The sequence below is a fragment of the Heterodontus francisci genome, chromosome 13 (genome assembly GCF_036365525.1).
Source record: "Heterodontus francisci isolate sHetFra1 chromosome 13, sHetFra1.hap1, whole genome shotgun sequence".
NCBI classification, from domain to species: domain Eukaryota; kingdom Metazoa; phylum Chordata; class Chondrichthyes; order Heterodontiformes; family Heterodontidae; genus Heterodontus; species Heterodontus francisci.
This window is the reverse complement of record NC_090383.1, coordinates 91781163-91799478: the sequence shown is the minus strand read 5'-3', so window position 1 is coordinate 91799478 and position 18316 is coordinate 91781163. Positions and strand designations below refer to the sequence as shown.

The 18316-nt window shown below is 44.3% G+C and overlaps 1 protein-coding gene across 1 annotated transcript; it reads left to right on the top strand.

Moving 5' to 3' along the window:
* Positions 1–3250: 3250 nt before the first annotated feature.
* Positions 3251–14035, top strand: cript (cysteine-rich PDZ-binding protein). Its single transcript, XM_068045185.1, has 5 exons — positions 3251–3351; positions 4046–4111; positions 4216–4270; positions 8833–8936; positions 13209–14035. Exons 1-5 carry the CDS (start codon positions 3336–3338, stop codon positions 13271–13273), a joined length of 306 nt encoding a protein of 101 aa, XP_067901286.1. The 5' UTR covers positions 3251–3335; the 3' UTR covers positions 13274–14035.
* Positions 14036–18316: the final 4281 nt, after the last annotated feature.

Sequence of the window (18316 nt, the reverse complement as noted above, 5' to 3'; positions counted from 1 at the left end):
TTCATTGTCATGCCATATACATTTTTACATTTACAGCACACAAAATTTCTCCGATACAGTTCGAGGGGTTTCCCATGGATCCAGCCCCTCTGTTCAGCTTGATGGGGGGACCTTACACTGTGGTCTTTCCCCATTGAGCCTTTGCTGCTGCTGCCCCAAGCTTTAGTGCGCCCCTCAGCACGCAGTCCTGGACCTTGGAATGTGCCAGTCTGCAACATTCGGTCGTGGACAACTCTTTGCGCGGGAAGAGCAGCAAGTTTCGGGCAGACCAAAGGGCGTCTTTCACCGAATTGATAGTCCTCCAGCAGCAGTTGATGTTTGTCTCGGTGTGCGTCCCTGGGAACAACCCATAGAGCACAGACTCCTGTGTTACAGAGCTGCTTGGGATGAACCTCGACAAAAACCACTGCATCTCTTTCTACACCTGCTTTGCAAAGACACATTCCAGGAGGAGGTGGGCAACCGTCTCTTCCCCACCACAGCCACCGCGGGGGCATTGCGCGGAGGGGGGCGAGACTTCAGGTGTGCATGAAGGATCTGACGAGGAGGGCCCTTCTCACCACCAGCCAAGCTACGTCTTGGTGCTTGTTTGAAAGTTCTGGTGATGAGGCATTCCGCCAAATGACTTTGACGGTCTGCTCGGGGAACCATCCGACAGGATCCACCGTCTCCTTTTCCCGTAGGGCCTTGAGGACATTCCGTGCAGACCACTGCCTGATGGACCGGTGGTCAAAGGTGTTTTCCCGCAGAAACTGCTCCACGAAGGATAGGTGGTACGGCACGGCTCAACTGCATGGAGCGTTCCGCGGCAATGTGACCAGGCCCATCCTTCGCAACACCGGGGACAGATAGAACCTCAGCACGTAGTGACACTTGGAGTTTGCGCACTGGAGGTCTACACACAGCTTGATGCAACCGCACACGAAGGTGGTCATCAGGATCAGGGCCACATTGGGTACATTTTTCCCGCCCTTGTCCAGAGATTTGAACATCATGTCCCTCCGGACCCGGTCCATTTTAGATCCCCAGATGAAGTGGAAAATGGCTCGGGTGACTGCCACAGCGCAGGAGTGGGGTACGGGCCAGACCTGCGCCACGTACAGCAACAACGTGAGCGCCTCACACCTGATGACCAGGTTCTTACCCACAATGGAGAGAGATCGCTGCCCCCACATGCTCAACTTTTGTCGTACCTTGGCTACTCGCTCCTCCCAGGTTTTGGTGCACGCCCCGGCCCTTCCGAACCATATCCCCAGCACCTTCAGGTAATCTGACCTGACGGTGAAGGGGACAAAGGATTGGTCAGTCCAGTTCCCAAAGAACATGGCCTCGCTCTTGCCGTGGTTAACTTTGGCTCCCGAGGCCAGTTCGAACTGGTCGCAGATGCTCATCAGTCTGCACACGGACAGCGGATCCGAGCAGAAGACGGCGACGTCCTCCATGTACAGGGAGGTTTTAACCTGAGTGCCTCCGCTGCCTGGGATTGTCACCCCTCTTATGCTCGCATCCTTCCTAATAGACTCAGCAAAGGGTTCAATACAGCAAACAAACAAGACCGGGGACAGAGGACAGCCCTGTCTGACTCCAGATTTGATCGGGAAACTTTCCGATTCCCACCCATTGATTGAGACTGCGCTACTGATGTTTGTGTAGAGCAGTTGGATCCAATTGCAGATTCCCTCCCCAAACCCCATTTTGGAAAGCACGTCCATCATGTAGGTGTGCGATATCCTGTCAAAAGCCTTCTCCTGGTCCAGGCTGATGAGGCAGGTGTCCACCCTCCTGTCCCGTACATAGGCAATCGTATCCCTGAGTAGTGCGAGACTATCAGAGATCTTCCTGCCGGGTACAGTACAGGTCTGATCAGGGTGGATCACCAACTCCAGAGCAGACTTGACGACTGGCTATGACTTTGGACAGAATCTTGTAGTCAACATTAAGCAGTGAGATGGGCCGCCAATTTCTGATTTCTGCCCTCTCCCCCTTCCACTTGTAAATGAGGGTGATGATGCCTTTCCTCATGGATTCTGACATGCTGCCAGCCAGGAGCATACTCTCGTATACTTCCAGCAGGTCCGGGCCAACCCAGTCCCACAGGGCCGAGTACAATTCAACCGGTAAGCCGTCGCTTCTGGGAGTTTTACTCGTCTCGAAGGACTCGACGGCCTTTGTCAGCTCGTCCAGAGTTAGCGGTTTGTCCAGTCTCTCCCTCCTGCTGTCATCTAAGACCTCTGTGATAGATGACAGGAAGGACTGGGAGGCTCTGCTGTCTGTGGGCTTCGCGTCATACAGCCCAGCATAAAAGGATTTGCTGATCCTTAGTATGTCGGACTGCGAAGACGTTACCGAGCCATCTTCTTCCTTCAGGCTGCTGATAACAGAGCTCTATCTGTGTACCATTAGTTTTGGAAATCAGTAAAGGAGGTGTAGCCCATTGGAAGTAATGTAAATTGGCAATTCTCTTGTGCATGACCTTAAGCCTTATCATAGTCAGAGTGGCCATATACCAATGGGGGAATCCCCATCCCAGGAGCCAACCCACAAATACGCCCATTCCTGGAAGAATTGGGTGGTTTGCGCCCCTGGTGCCTTCACTTCCAAACTGTGGCAATTTCTCAATGCAGTGACAAAAATGTTGAATAACACCTTTAACACATTCACGTCAAAAAACGTTTTCCTTACTTAAAAAAAAGGCTACAACTAGTCATGATTACAAAAAAAATCCAGATGTACACCAGAAAGATCCCTTCAAAAACTTAAAACGTTTTTAACAATTGGATTTCAGCAGAATATTTCTTGTATCTAACTTCTTTGAAGACCAACTAAACCAGTAACTGTGGGTCTAAAATCATTAACTTGACTTAAAACCTTTGGATCTTTTTTAGACGCAAACTAAATTGGGACAAAAATAGACCGTCAAACATCATTTGTCCTTCCAACCAACCGGTTCCAGCAACCTCCAGATGTTTCTGACTGAAGGACAACTTCCAATCCCCTCCCTGGAAGAACCAGTTTATGTGAAACACCGACAAGCTGACACGTCGGTTGAAAAGCTGATAGTTTGCATGTATGCTCCTAGCAGTGGCATTTGACAGTCCTGTAAAGAATATCTGTAAGGCTAATAATTTTGAATGTTTTATATAAATTATCAGCAAACCGTATATATATATATTATAACAAGCTGCCTAAACTAACAATATTAGTGCTAGGTCTCGCGCTAGGACCCAGATGGCAACTTCCGTTTGCGATTGTGCTTTTGAACCAATGAGGAGGCAGTTTCCGGAACGGAAATGACAGTTTGTTGCCGGATGTGAGCGATCGGAGAGGTGTCCAGGATGGTGTGTGAGAAATGTGAGTGCGGCCCTGCCCTGCCTGGGCCCAGGAGGCCCCGGTCTGCTGTTTCCGTCTGACCGAGCTGCTGGCCTGTCATTTTCAGGACAGGGGCCGGTGGCTCCGGCTCTCTGCTTGTGATGCTGGCCATTGGCCACTCCCTACTGGGTTATAGAAATTTAATGGCAGCTGTCTCTGGCGCATCTCTCCCTGTTGCCTACCAGGCCAAGGTTTCCCTTCTGGCCCAGCCCTGAGCTCTCATCTTTCTCTAGTTTCTCTACTGTTTTGCGCCACATGCTCTTTCTGAGCTCATCTTGTCCATGAGACCCACTTCCTGCTCCCTCAACCCTATTGCCACTGGACTGCTGGCCATCCATCTTCCCTTTCCTGGTCCCCGTGTTTGCTGATGTTAATGCATCCCCCTCCTTAGGTACTTCCTTTCAAATCTTCTGTTCTTCATCCCCATCATGGAAGCCCCACCCTTGATCCCTCTGTACTTCCAACTGCTGCCCCATCGCCAACCTCCCTTTCCTTGCAAAATGTGACCTCTCTTACCTTTTTATTTATAAAGAAAGAATTTGTATTTAAAAGCACCTTTCATGTCCTTTAGACATCTGAGTCTGTCAGTCAATGAATATAAATAAAATTCTCAATGTTTTCCCTTTATTGATGGTTCTATTTAATTTATTGTTTATGTTTTGTTATATTTGTGTAGGTGAAAAGAAGCTGGGAAGAGTTATTACTCCAGACACTTGGAAAGATGGATCAAGGAACACAATGGGTACTAACCAAATTCAATTGCTGCATGGCTGCATATGGATTGAAATGCTTTTATACTCACTGGGGACATGCCTTTTTAATTTAAGCTGTAATGTATTTATACAGAAAGTGGTGGTCGCAAGATCAATGAAAACAAGGCATTGACTTCTAAAAAAGCAAGGTTGGTATAAAGCATTGTTTTCAAAGATAAGCTTGTTTCGGAAAGTTGTAAATACACATAAGTTTCTTCAGGTACTTAAAACACTCCAGTACCCTGCTCAAGTGGTCATTCTTAATGTATGAGTTTAGCCATTCTGACTGCTGTTATGGATAGCAACACAGTCACTTAATCCTCATTGCGTAGAAATATTTCTTTCAGTGGGAATTGCTGACTAAAGATCAGGAGTTTGAGTCCTGGCTGAATTGTGGATGAACAGCAGTGATCCAGCTGCTGATTTGACTTAGATTAGGTAACGTCCTGGACTGAGAATTGAACCTGGGATCTTTGTTCCATATGCTTGGTACTATGTTTAAATGGGATTCATTTGTTTTTATGCTTTTTAGAATTATGTTTTTGAGAAACATTTACACAATATCATAATTGTATAAATCACAGGGATATGCCTTGCCACACTGCTAGAAGAGTTAAAAATTTGAATCTAATGTTGATTTTTGATATTTATATAGTTTGTATGTTTGTCAGTGAATCATTTCTCTAAGAAAAGGAGACTTGAGGATTTTTTTTATTCATTTGTGGGATGTGGGTGCTGCTGGCTAGGACACCATTTATTGCCCACCCCTAATTGCCCTTAAGGTAGTGATGAGCTGCCTTCTTGAACCGCTGCAGTCCTTGGGGTGTCAGTGCACCCACAGTGCTGTTAGGAAGGGAGCTAAAAGATCTTGACCCCGTGACAGTGAAGAAACGGTGATATAGTTCCAAGTCAGGATGGTGTGTGGCTTGGAGGGGAACTTTCAGGTGGTGGTATTCCCATGCAACTACTACCCTTGTCCTTCTAGGTGGTAGAGGTCGCAGGTTTGGAAGGTGCTGTCAAAGGAGCCTTGATGAGTTGCTGCAGTGCATCTTGTAGATGGTACACACTGCTGCCACTGTGCATCGGTGGTGGAGGGAGTGAATGTTGAGTGTGGTGGATGGGATGCCAATCAAGCAGGCTGCTTTGTCCTGGATGGTGTCGAGCTTCTTGAGTGCTGTTGGAGCTGCACCCATCTAGGCAAGTGGAGAGTATTCCATCACACCCCTGACTTGTGCCTTGTAGATGGTGGACAGGCATTGGGGAACAGGATGTGAGTTACTCGCCGCAGAATTCCCAGTCTCTGACCTGCTCTTGTAGCCACAGCATTTATGCGACTGGTCCAGATCAGTTTCTAGTCAATGGTAACCCCCAGCATGTTGGTAGTAGGGAATTCAGCGATGGTAATGCCATTGAATGTCAAGGGGAGATGATTAGATTCTCGCTTGTTGAAGAAGGTCATTGCCTGGCACTTGTGTGACGCGAATGTTACTTGCCACTTATAAGCCCAAACCTGGTTGTTGTCTAGGTCTTGCTGCATATGGGCATGAGCTGCTTCAGTATCTGAGGAGTTGCGAACTGTGCTAAACATTGTGCAATCATCAGTGCGCATCCCCACTCTGACCTTATGAGGGAGGGAAGGTCATTGAAGCAGCTGAAGATGGTTGGGCCTAGGACATGACTCTGAGGAACTCCTGCAGTGATATCCTGGGACTGAGATGATTGACCTCCAGCAAACACAACCATCTTCCATTGTGCTAGGTGTGACTCCAGTCAACGGAGAGTTTTCCCTGATTCCCATTGACTCCAGTTTTGCTCGGGCTCCTTGATGCAATACTCAGTTAAATGCTGCCTTGATGTCAAGGGCAGTCACTCTCGCCTCACCTCTGGAGTTCAGCTCTTTTGTCCATGTTTGGACCAAGGCTGTACTGAGGTCAGGAGCTGAGTTGCCCTGGCGAAACCCAAATTGAGCATCAGTGAGCAGGTTATTGCCGAGCAAGTGATGCTTGCTAGCACTGTTGACAGCTCTTTCCGTCACTTTGCTGATGATCGGGAGTAGACTGGTTGGGTGATAATTGGCCAGGTTGGATTTGTCCTGCTTTATGTGTACAGGACATACCTGGGCAATTTTCCACATTGCTGTGTAGGTGCCAGTGTTGTAGCTATACTGGAACAGCTTAGTTAGGGGCACAGCTAGTTCTGGAGCACAGGTCTTCAGTACTATTGCCGGAATGTTATTTGGGCCCATAGCCTTTGCAGAATCCAATGCCTTTAGCCGTTTTTTTGATATAACGTGGAGTGAATTGGATTGGCTGAAGACTGGCATCTCTGATGCTGGGAACCTCAGGAGGAGGCCGAGATGGATCATCCACTTGGCACTTCTGGCTGAAGATGGATGCAAATGCTTCAGCCTTGTCTTTTGTACTGGTGTGCTGGGCCCCTGCCCATCGTTGTGGATGGGAATATTTGTGGAGCTTCCTCCTCCTGGTCGTTGTTTAATTGTCCACCACCATTGACGACTGACTGTGGCAGGTCTGCTGAGCTAAGATCTGATCTGTTGGTTGTGGGATCGCTTAGCCCTGTCAATCGCCTGCTGCTTTCGCTGTTTGGCATGAAAGTAGTCCTGTGTTGTAGCTTCACCAGGTTGACACCTCATTTTTAGGTATGCCTGGTGCTGCTCATGGCATGCCCTCCTGCAGTATTCATTGAACCAGGGTTGGTTCCGCTGGCTTGATGGTAATGGTAGAGCGGGGGATATGCCGGGTCATGAGATTACAGATTGTGGCTGAATACACTTCTGCTGCTGATGGCCCACAGTGCCTCATGGATGCCCAGTTTTGAATTGCTAGATCTGTTCGAAATCTATCCCATTTCGCACAGTGGTAGTGCCACACAACGCATTGGTGAGTACTCTCAACGTGAAAACAGGACTTGGTCTCCAAGCACTGTGTGGTGGTCACTCCTACCAATACTGTCATGGACAGATACATCTGCGACAGGTAGATTGGTGAGGACAAGGTCAGGTAGGTTTTTGCCTCTGGTTCCTCATCATCTGCCGCAGACCCAGTCTAGCAGCTCTGTCCTTTTAGGACTTGGCCAGCTTGGTCAGTAGTTGTGCTACTGAGCCACTCTTGGTGTCGCACATTGAAGTCCCCCACCCAGAGGACATTTCATGCCCAATTGGTGATCAACATGGAGAAGCACTGATTCATCAGCTGAGGGGGTCGGTAGGTGGTAATCAGCAGGAGGTTTCCTTGCCCATGTTTGATCTGATGCCATGAGACTTCATGGGGTCCAGTGTCGATGTTTTGGACTCCCAGGGCAACTCCCTCCTGACTGTATCCCACTGTGCTGCCAGCTCTGGTGGGTCTGTCCTGCCTGTGGGACAGGTCATACCCAGAGATGGTGATGGTGGTGTCTGGGACATTGTCTGCAAGGTATGATTCCGTGAGTATGACTATGTCAGGCTTTTGCTTGACTAGTCTGTGATACAGCTCTCCCAATTTTGGCACAAGATCTGAGTAAGGAGGACTTTGCAGGATAAACTGGGCTAGGTTTGCCGTTGTCATTTCTGGTGCCTCGGTTGATGCCGGATGGTCCGTTGTGTTTCGTTCCTCTTCTTGTACTTTGTAGTGGTTTGATACAACTGAGTGGCTTGCTAGGCCATTTCAGAGGGCAATTAAGAGTAAACCGCGTTGCTGTGGGTCTGGAGTCACATGTAGGCCAGACCAGGTAAAGACGGCAGATTTTCTTCCCCTAAAGGACATGAGTGAAGCAGATGGGTTTTTACAGCAATCGACAATGGTTTCATGGTCGCCATTAGACTAGCTTTTTAATTCTAGATTTATTAATGGAGTTCAAATTTCACCATCTGCTGTGGTGAGATTCAAACCCATGTCCCCAGAGCATTAGCCTGGGGCTATGGGTTACTAGTCTAGTGACATTACCACTATGCCACTGCCTCCTTGGAAGTGACTCTAATTTGTAATTATTTCCTAAAGATAATGGGAAAAATGTAATTAATTTCATGGGCCAGTTCTTTTAAGTATCATTCAAGTGCATCTGAGCCTAATGCCTTGTCTTCTCTTAACTTACTAACCTATCAGTGACTGACTCACTTGATGTTTCTATTTCCTTCAGTACTTTCTCCATTGCCTCTGGGAACTTAACCTCTGTCAAGGCACAAAAGAAAGGTTGATTTACTGTGTTTGCTTTGCATTAATATGCAACCTTTGCGGTCTCTCACAGGCCCCATCCACTATTTGCTTTTTATTACCCCCTTGCTGTGAATAAAGAAATGTTTGGCATTTCTTTTTAATGTTTAATGTTCCCTGTTTTCCTAATCGCCTTTGATTTTAGCTCTTCTGACTAATTTAACTTTCTTTACCTGTTCCTAGATTTGTTTTGCTCCACTATAATTTTATATATTAGGAACAAACTCATTTATGTACTTATTTTCATATTACTTCCATTACTGCCAAGATCAGTCCTTTCCCTCAGTTACTCATCTCCCCTAGTGGTAGGTGTCTAATCTGTACTCTAAAGTATTTCTGAACTTCTAGGCCACTTTCCTTCCTGCCTTTTTCCATCTACAAGTACTGTCCTATTCAGTTTCCTGAGCTTACTCCTTGGTCCCTTAAGATCTGCCTTTCTAAAGTCTCACATTCAGAAAAGTTAAAAGACAATGTAACTAAGAATTATTTTTTCCCCTTAGGTTTGATCCTTATGGAAAGAGCAGATTTTCAGTATGTCGTATCTGTAAAAGTGCGGTTCACCAGGCTGGTTCCAATTATTGTCAAGGATGTGCATACAAAAAAGGTATGTATTGGCCATTTTGTTTTAATCATTTTGAGGTAACAACATATTTAGCTACGGGGAAAACTCAAATTTAAATTGGTATTTATCATTAATAAGTGACAGCATTTCAAACATTTTCAACATAATGTCGCTGTAAATGGTATTTGCAAGAATGTTAAAATAGTTTGTGTTAAATCAGATTTTTTTGCTTCCAAACATATGAGCAAGTTGCTTCTTAGTTTGCTGTTTTAAATAAAACATTTGTATCACTTGCTGTCTTGTAGTAATATCTTGCAACTATTTATTTTTTTGTTCATTCCTACTAAAAAGGAAAAGTTAAAAAATCCTTCACCTGTGTTAGTAATTCAACTGACTGGTTTAGATGACAGTTAAAAATCAAAAGAAATGCAAATGTTGCAGGTTTGAAACACTATTGGAAAATGCTGAAAACCCATAGTAGGTCAGTCAGCATCCTTGGCAAGAACAGATGGGCCAATGCTTTCGGCCAGGCCCCCCTTCAGAATTGAGTTATTGTCTTGTTACCCTTCATCCATCCATAATTCCAGATTTCTGTGGAGAGGTGTTGTGCGGCACTTCTACCTATTAATTTTATTAAAACAAAAATATCTGTGCAGAAAAGAGACAAGTTGATGTGTCAGTTATGAATCCTTGATCAGAACTGTGCAAATCACAGAATGGTCACAGCAAAAAAGGCCATTCAGCATGTTGTGTCCGTGCTGGCTCTCTGCAAGGGCACCTCACCTAGTCACACTCCCTGCCTTTTCCCTGTAACCCTACAATTTCTTTCTTTCCAGATAACAGTCCAATTCCTTTTTGAAAGCCTCAATTAAATCCGCCTCCATCACAATCAGGCAGTGCATTCCAGATCCTAACCATGCACTGCATAAAAAAAATTCTTCATGTCTCCATTGCTGCTTTTGTCAGTCACCTTAAATCGTTGCTCTCTCGTTCTCGATCCTTCTGCCAACAGGCACAGTTTCTCTCTATCTACTATGTCTAGACCCTTCGTGATTTTGAACATCTATATCAAATCTCCTGTCAATTTTCTCTTCTCCAAGGAGAACAACTCCAGCTTCTCCAATCTATCCATGTAACTGAAGTTCCTCAACCATGGAACCATTTGCGTAAATCTTTTCTGCACCCTCTCTAATGCCTTCATATCTTTCCTAAAGTGTGGTGCCCAGAAATGGACACAATACTCCAGTTGAGGCCGAACCAAGGTTTTGTACAGGTTTATCATAACTTTGTTGTTTTTGTGCTCTATGCCCCTATTTATAAAGCCCAGGATCCCATATGCTTTATTAACCAATTTCTCAACCCACCTTGCCACCTTCAATGATTTGTGCACATATACTCCCAGGTCCCTCTGCTTCCACTTTGGAATTGTATCTTTTATTTTATATTGCCTCTCCTTGTTCTTCCTACCAAAATGAATCACTTCACAAGATGAGCAGCATTTCAAAAGGAACTTGGGAAGGGAGGTGAAAAAACTAATTTGAAATAGAATGCCTTGTAAAATGCTTAACTGAAGAACAGGAGATGCAGAAATTAGATTAGCATGAGACAATAGGAGGTGTAATGAGGGATGGGTATGTTTAATACTTTTTTCTTGCTTTCCTTTCTACCTGCCTATCCTCTATCTCTTTAGCGATTCACATACTGTCTCATACAATTCTTTTGTCTCTCTTTTTAAAAATTTCTTTCATTATGTCTATTGTCTCTAGCTAATATCACTTATGTTGCTTAACCATCTCCTTTACAGATCATTCTGCCACTAAGTTAGGTGGCCTCAGTTAGTGTAGACAGGAGCAGAAGGTTGCAAGGTGTCATTGACATATTAAGTGAGCAAAACTGTGGCAGATAGAGTTCAATATAGGGAAGTATGAGGTCATTCACTTTGGACCTAAGAAAGATAGATCGAGTATTTTCTAAAATGGTAAGAAGCTAGGAACTGTGGAGGAGCAGAGTTATACCTAACGCAAAGGAAGATGGTTGTGGTTGTTAGAAACCAAACCTCTCAGTCCCAGACCATTGCAGCAGGAGCTCCTCAGGGTAGTGTCCTAGGCCCAACTATCATCAGCTGCTTCATCAATGGCCTTCCCTCCATCATAAGGTCAGCAGTGGGAATATTCACTGATTGCACAGTGTTCAGTTCCATTAATTACTCCTCAGATACTGAAGCAGTACATGCCCGCATTCAGCAAGATCTGAACAACATTCAGGCTTGGGCTGATAAGTGGCAAGTAACATTCACGCCACACAACTGCAAGGCAATAACCATTCCCAAAGAGAGAGAATCTTACCATCTCCCCTTGATGTTCAACAGCATTACAATTGCTGAATTCCCCACTATCAACATCCTGAGATCGGCCTTGATTGGAAACATAACTGGTCCAGCCATATAAAAACTGTGGTGGCAAGAGCAGATCAGAGTTTGGGTATTCTGTGGTGAGTGCCTCACCACCTGACAATGTTTCCATCACAATTTAGTTGTTGTGCACAGCATGTTTTTTCAGTGTGCAATCCCTTAAAAAAAATTTTGCGTCGCTGTGCACGCACATTATGTATCACAAAGCAAGGCCTGCGCGGTACCTTTCAGGTTGCCGCACGATCATGCACCTATGTCCACAGCTTGGTGGGAACATTGCAGCTGACTTTCCTAAGCCTTTACACTAATCGTGATGGAATACTAAAATAAAAGCAAAATACTGCAGCTGCTGGAAATCTGAAACAAAAAGTGCTGGAAATACTCAGCAGCTCTGGCAGCAACTGTGGAGCGAGAGAAGCAAAGTTAACATTTCAGGTCTTTGACCTTTCATCAGAACAGTTGTGTGTGATGGAATATTCTTCAGTTGGCTGGATGAGTGCAGCTCCAGCAGCACTCAAGCAGCTGAACGTCATCGAGGACAGAGCAGCTTGCTTGATCGGCACCCCATCCACCACCTTAAACATTCACTCCCTTCACCACTGGTGCACCATGTCTGCAGTGTGTACCATCTACAAGATGCACTGCAAAAACTCTCCAAGGCTTCTTTTGACAGCACCTCCCAAACCCGTGACCTCTACACCCTGGAAGTACAAGGGCCACAGATGCATGAGAACACCAAGTTCCCTTCCAAGTTACACTCCCTCTTGACTTGGAAATATATGGCCATTCCTTCATCACTGAGTCAAATCCTGGAATTCCCTATCTACCAGCACTATGGGTGTATCTACACCAGAAGGAGTGCAAGAAGGCAGTTCATTACCACCTTCTCAAGGGCAGTTGGGGATGGACAATAAATGCTGGCCTTGCCAGCGATGCCCACATCCTATGAACAACAGAAAAATTTAGAGGTCCATGTACAGAATCACTTAAATACTATTGGACAGTTACTAAAAAAAGTGATAAAGCTAATTGAATGTTAGTCTTTATCCCAAAGGGGCTGGAATTCACAAGTGTGAAAATTAAGCCATGGTTGTATAAAGCTGTGGTTAGGCCTCAACTGGAGTATTGCATTCAGTTCTGGGCACTACACTTCAGGAAGAATGTATTGGCCTTGGAGGAGATGCGGCGCAAATTCACCAGAATTATACTGTGGCTAAATGGGTAAAATTGAGATGGGTTGCATAGACTAGGCTTATACTCCCTTGGGAAAAAGATTTAGGGGGTGATCTAATTGAGCTGTTTAAGATATGATTTGATTATAAGATTTGATAGGGTAGAAAGAGCAAAACAATTTCCTCTCATGGGGGAATCCAGAACAATGGGACATCGGCTGTTCGGGGGTAATGTCAGGAAACATTTCTTCACTCTAAAACAAAAAAACTGCTGAGAGTAGGTCAATTGAAACATTCAAAATGGAGATAGCTATATTTTTGTTGGATAAGGGTTATGGAGCAAATTGGGTAAATAGAGTCGAGGTACAGATCAGCCATGATCTAACTGAGTGATGGAATTGGCTTGAGGGACTAGTTGGCCCGATTCTGTTCCTCTGTTTCCATTCTATTTCTTATGCGTGTTGTTGTTTCTATCCTCTATCCCCTGTGCTGTTCATTTCAAATATTGTTTATTTGTATAATCTTTCAATACTGATGAAGGATCAACCAAAAATGCCACCTTGCCTTTTCTCTCCACAAATACTGCCTGATTTAATGAGTGTCCATCATCATCTGCTTGTTTTTGTTTTATATTTCCAACATCTGCAGTATTTTATTTTTTGATCAATCTTTGTATCTTGGTCAACTGAATTATCAAATGTTTGAACATTAAACAGTTTTTTTTTGTTTCAGGCATCTGTGCAATGTGTGGCAAAAAAATCTTGGATACTAAAAACTACAAGCAGACATCCGTATAACTTCATTTCAAAGATATGCTTTTGGGTATATTGGCTAACATTGAAACCTCTGACCAATGTGTGCCATGAACACATTAAAAATTAATTCTCATGGACCAGAATAAGATAAAGTACATGCATATTTCTAAAGCAGAAAACAGTCAAGTGAACAAAACTTGTGAACTAAATTTATTTACTTAGCATTTATTAGTATGTACATTTTAATTTTAAAATGTTTTTTAAAGTGCAATGTTGTTACTACATAAGACTTGATAGCTGACAACATGTCCAAGTGACATTGTGGAGATACAATCGCCTGAGCAGGCAAGAAGGGATAGCAGCAAAGTCTAGAGTGTATGATGGCACGAGTTCTTTCTGTTGCCTACGTGTAGTAAATTAAGATGTTCCTATGGCAGCAAACACTCTGAAACTGAAGATGCTACAGAAAATAACTGGAGATTTATACAGATACAAATGGTGGACAGCTTTTATTGTAAAACGAAATATGGTGTATAATAGCATTGACAAACTGAACTGCGGGAATTTCTTAGTAGAATTGTCTCTTGCTGGTTTGCTATCTTGGCTTCACTCTGTTCTAGATGGGGAAGTGAGAATATTCATCAAAGGTTCTGTAATTCTTTTTTTCATTACTGAATTTAATATTTTGATTAAATTATAGAATTCCTGTGTAAGTTTGTAATCTGTTTTTTCTTAAAATGTTATGCAAGAGACTTTTGGCTATAAACTGTTAAGGTAAAAAAAAAATAACTTGGATTTATTGAACTATACTGATGCATTGTTTAGCTGGAGCAGCATTTTCATTTCCATTCACATTTAATAATGTTACATGTCTACTCAAAATCACTGCACTGCTGCATTTTCTAAAATGTTTCCACACGTGTCACTAACTGAACATGCATCGTGCAGCTAGCGAAAGCGGACAGGAATTGTGTGAAGCACTGGTAGGATTTCAGTGCAACAACAGCTTAAAATGTAACATGCGTCTTATGTTTATGAGTGTACTGTTCAGTCATGCACGCTTAGCATTTAGAGGGCAGTAAGGCTGCCTGACTGCTTTGATGAAACAAGCAACACGAGTAATGGGTTTTGAGAGTGTATTTGGATCAAATACTTTCTAAGAATTTTTTGGGGAGCGTATACCTTGGCATCTTTCCTCAAGTCTGCCATTTTCCACAGCTAAAGTCTGGTTTGCTTTGTGTTGCTGAGAATAATCACCTGTTAGCCATCTCGAGCCAGGAGTTTTAAATTACTTTTTTGGGAAGGGTACTCTTGAATGCCAACCAGGGAAACTATTTCGCTTCAGTGCAAACAGCGATGCCTCCAGGGCACCATCCATAAATAGGGCTTTCAGGAACCCTCATGTAAGTAAAGCTGCAATCTTGTTTCATTTTGTAATCTATTTTAATGCATTCTTTCACAGTGCCTACCCTGTGGAACTCATTACCTCAGTCTTCCTTCAGCAAAAGTTAAAATACATCAAATATTGCATGTTAAATCATGGACACTGTTAAATAAATTTTCTGAAATGACTAGCCTGTTGATAACAATGGACACATGAAATGGAAAATGTTGAAATCATTACCATGTCCTGCAGCATATAATGGGACTGGAGAAAATTGTCAGAATCTTCAATCTCACTTAAGTAGGTCAATAATTACAGTAATATTTGATCAGAAATTGGGGATTTTTTGCAATTTTACTAGGTGAATTGCTGTAAGTTTGGCCTCTAATCCTTATGTCTGTTCATCCAATGATTTGTGTTTTTAGATTGTAAGGCTAAGTAGCAAAACAGAAATAGTTGTCTGTTTGCTATTTTAATTTTCAAGATTAAGCGACTAATATTTTAATAAGTATCTCTAAGGCACATATTTCTTTAAGATTGCTGTTGCAATATTTTGTTTAGGAAGCATTAAAAACCTATTACTGCTCCCTTTCCTGAAGTTGCAAGTATGTTTCCATAGAACTGTCTTTTGTACCTCATCCAATTGTTTAGTGTTCATGAGTTAGCTTGTAGAGTCATAGTCATTTACAGCACAGAAGAAAGCCATCTGGCCCATCGAGTCTATGCTGGCTCTCCACGGAGCTATACAGTCATTCCCACTCTCCAGCTCAACCCCCGTAGCTCTGCGAGTCTATTTCTCTCAGGTGGCCATCCAACTTCTTCTTGAAGTCATTGATCTTCTCCACTTCCAGCACCCTTGTGGGCAGCAAGTTCCAGGTCCTGACCACCCGCTGCATCAAAAAAGTTCTTCCTCCTATTTTGCCCAAAACTTTCAATGTGTCCCCTGGTCCTTGTACCATTTCTTAATGGGAACAGTTTTTCCTTGTCTAACTTTTCCTGTGTATTGGCAGGCTGTAAAGAGCCAGATCCAGTCCTTCACCAATATTTACATGTAATGTACTTCTTACAATGGAAAATTATTGGTTAGTGATTGTATGGAAGGATCCTGGCACATTGTTCCTCCCTTTCCTATATAGGGTACACAGCCACATTTTACATACCCAAAGGAGTATGGTAGCATAGTGGTTATGTTACTGGACTAGTAAATCATGGTAGAGTGGTCTGGAGATAAGAGTTCAAATCCACCACAGCAGCTAGGTAATTTAAATTCAGTGAATTTAATAAATTGGAATTAAAAGCTTTTATCAGTAATGGTGACTATGAACTCCAGACCCACAGCAAAGTGGTTGACTCTTAACTGCTCTCTAAAATAGCCTAGTAAGCCACTCAGGGAGTTAGGGATGAGCAAAAAGTGCAGTCCACACCCTGTGAATGAATTTTTAAAAAAATCACTGCTCTGGCTGCAATCATCTATTTCAATTAAATAGGCACCGGGAAAACTCCTTAATTTTCCTCGAGCTGCCTAAAAGTACTATGTAAAATAATGTTCAAAATTACCACAAGATGGCAGTCTATCAATTTGAACAACGACTCCTCTTTTAGCTGTATTCATCTTAGCACAAAGTCCATGTTGCATCCAGTTTGTGCTTTATTCCTGCATGATATTGTAGAATCAGTTCTTTCAGGATGCAGGGTAGCAGGTATTCACTGCAGACACTAGTGTAGATGTTCTGTTGTAGGAGAATTGGGACGTATCTTAAGGATGGTGAGATTTCTGACCACCACAAAAATACCCCTCTAATTCTCAACAATTTCTTTTTCCCCAGTCATTTGCATAACATTAGCGATCTCCATGGGGGTGTCTAACTAGAGTGGGGTGGAGATTGCTTGCGGGAGACCTAGGAGGCTTGTTGTAACATTGGATTGTTGGCAGTCTCTGGTGCTGGAAGTTTTAAACGTTTTTTGTGGGGAGTTTGACACATAAGCCTATGCAATTGATTGCTCAGTACAGGACCATTTAGATATTAAATGATCCCTGTAACACCCATAGCAAACATGGCAGAAAATACATCAGCTGGTGTGTTTCTGTCATTTGGATCTGATTTCAATATGACCACCCATATCTGGGTGGATGAAATGAAAGTTGCCACCAGAAAATCAGATGGGTGTAAGATGGGGTAGGGATGTTGCAGAGCTGAGGCAGCCTCAGCCCAGTTGATCCTGCAAAGTCCGCCTCACTGCCATCTGTAGGTTAGTTGGGAGAATAGTTTTGCGGACTAGTCAAGCAAAAGTCTGACTTAATCATGAGTCATTTGTGGCATAGAAGGAGGCCAGGTGCATATATGTGGTGCTCCATCTGCAAGATTGTTGAAGACTCCATTCGGCTTGGAATCTGGACGTGGGGTCCATTTGACTGTTAGCCCTGCCGGATCGTCCAGCCGCATCAATGATGCAGTTAACGTCATCGTCTAGAATGACCGACCTGGGCACCGCCAGCAGCAGTGGGAGCTGCTAGAGGACGGTCAGCCGCTCGTTGCATTGGACCGGGGCGTACACGATGATTAAATTCAGTGAAGCGTTTTTGTACATTATGTCTGCTACAAGGAGGTGATCGCCCACCATGCCTTAACTTTGGAGATGGTGAAGTTGCCTCTGCACAACAGAATACCCAGGCCAGAGGTACAGGAATCATTTCCCCCTGACCAGATCGACGGTCCATGGGACCACCATCGCCTGTAGGTGCTGAGGTGTGGTATTCTGCACTCCTGCAGAAACAGCAGGTCAGCTTTGACCTTGGCAAGGTACCCCCAACTTTGATGCACATCGTGCAGTGGACTTAATGCTGCGCAAGCTAATGAAGGCAGTCTTTAGACCCATTCAAACTGTGTGTTGCTTACCAGCCCTTGGGTATGTTCCTGCATAGCATAGTGTTCACAAGCTTTTGCACAGCTGTTGGGCTGAGAAAACCACCCGAGTCACTCACTGGAGGGTTGTTCCATGACATCGTGAGGAGGGGTGGGGTGGGGGTGTGTAAGCAGGGAAGTTTGGACTGTGCTTCCTCGGCTGGTGCTGTCTTTCCCCTTTGTTCCTCCTTGAGGGTGTTGCTGTTCCGGGCTTCCCGGAGCTGGAGTGCACTGGGCGTCTTGCTGCACTCTGCACTTTGGGGTTAAGGTACGCTGCGCCCTTTGCTGCTTCAAGTGTTTTGGAGCTTCTCCTCCAGCTCCTTTTGTGTTCTGCTGCTTCTTTTGCTGGCGTTGTCTTTCCTGTCCTTCCTCATCTGATGAGGAGTAGCCACTGTAGTCAGTTTCAGACATGAGCCTTCTCTTGCCACTGGTTTGGCTGGTGGTCTGTTCCCCCTTTCTGTGTGGTTTTCCTCTTAACCACTTGCTACTCACGCAGTTGTCTCTCTGCTGGCTCCTCTTCCATTGATTCTGTCTGCTGAGGAGGATGCTCAGGGCACAGGGTTGGTCATAGTTATAGAGAGATACAGCACTGAAACAGGCCCTTCGGCCCACCGAGTCTGTGCCGACCAACAACCACCCATTTATATTAATCCTACATTAATCCCACATTCCTTACCACATCCCCACCATTCTGCTACCACCTACCTACACTAGGGGCAATTTACAATGGCCAATTTACCTATCAACCGGCCAGTCTTTGGCTGTGGGAGGAAACCGGAGCACCCGGTGGAAACCCAC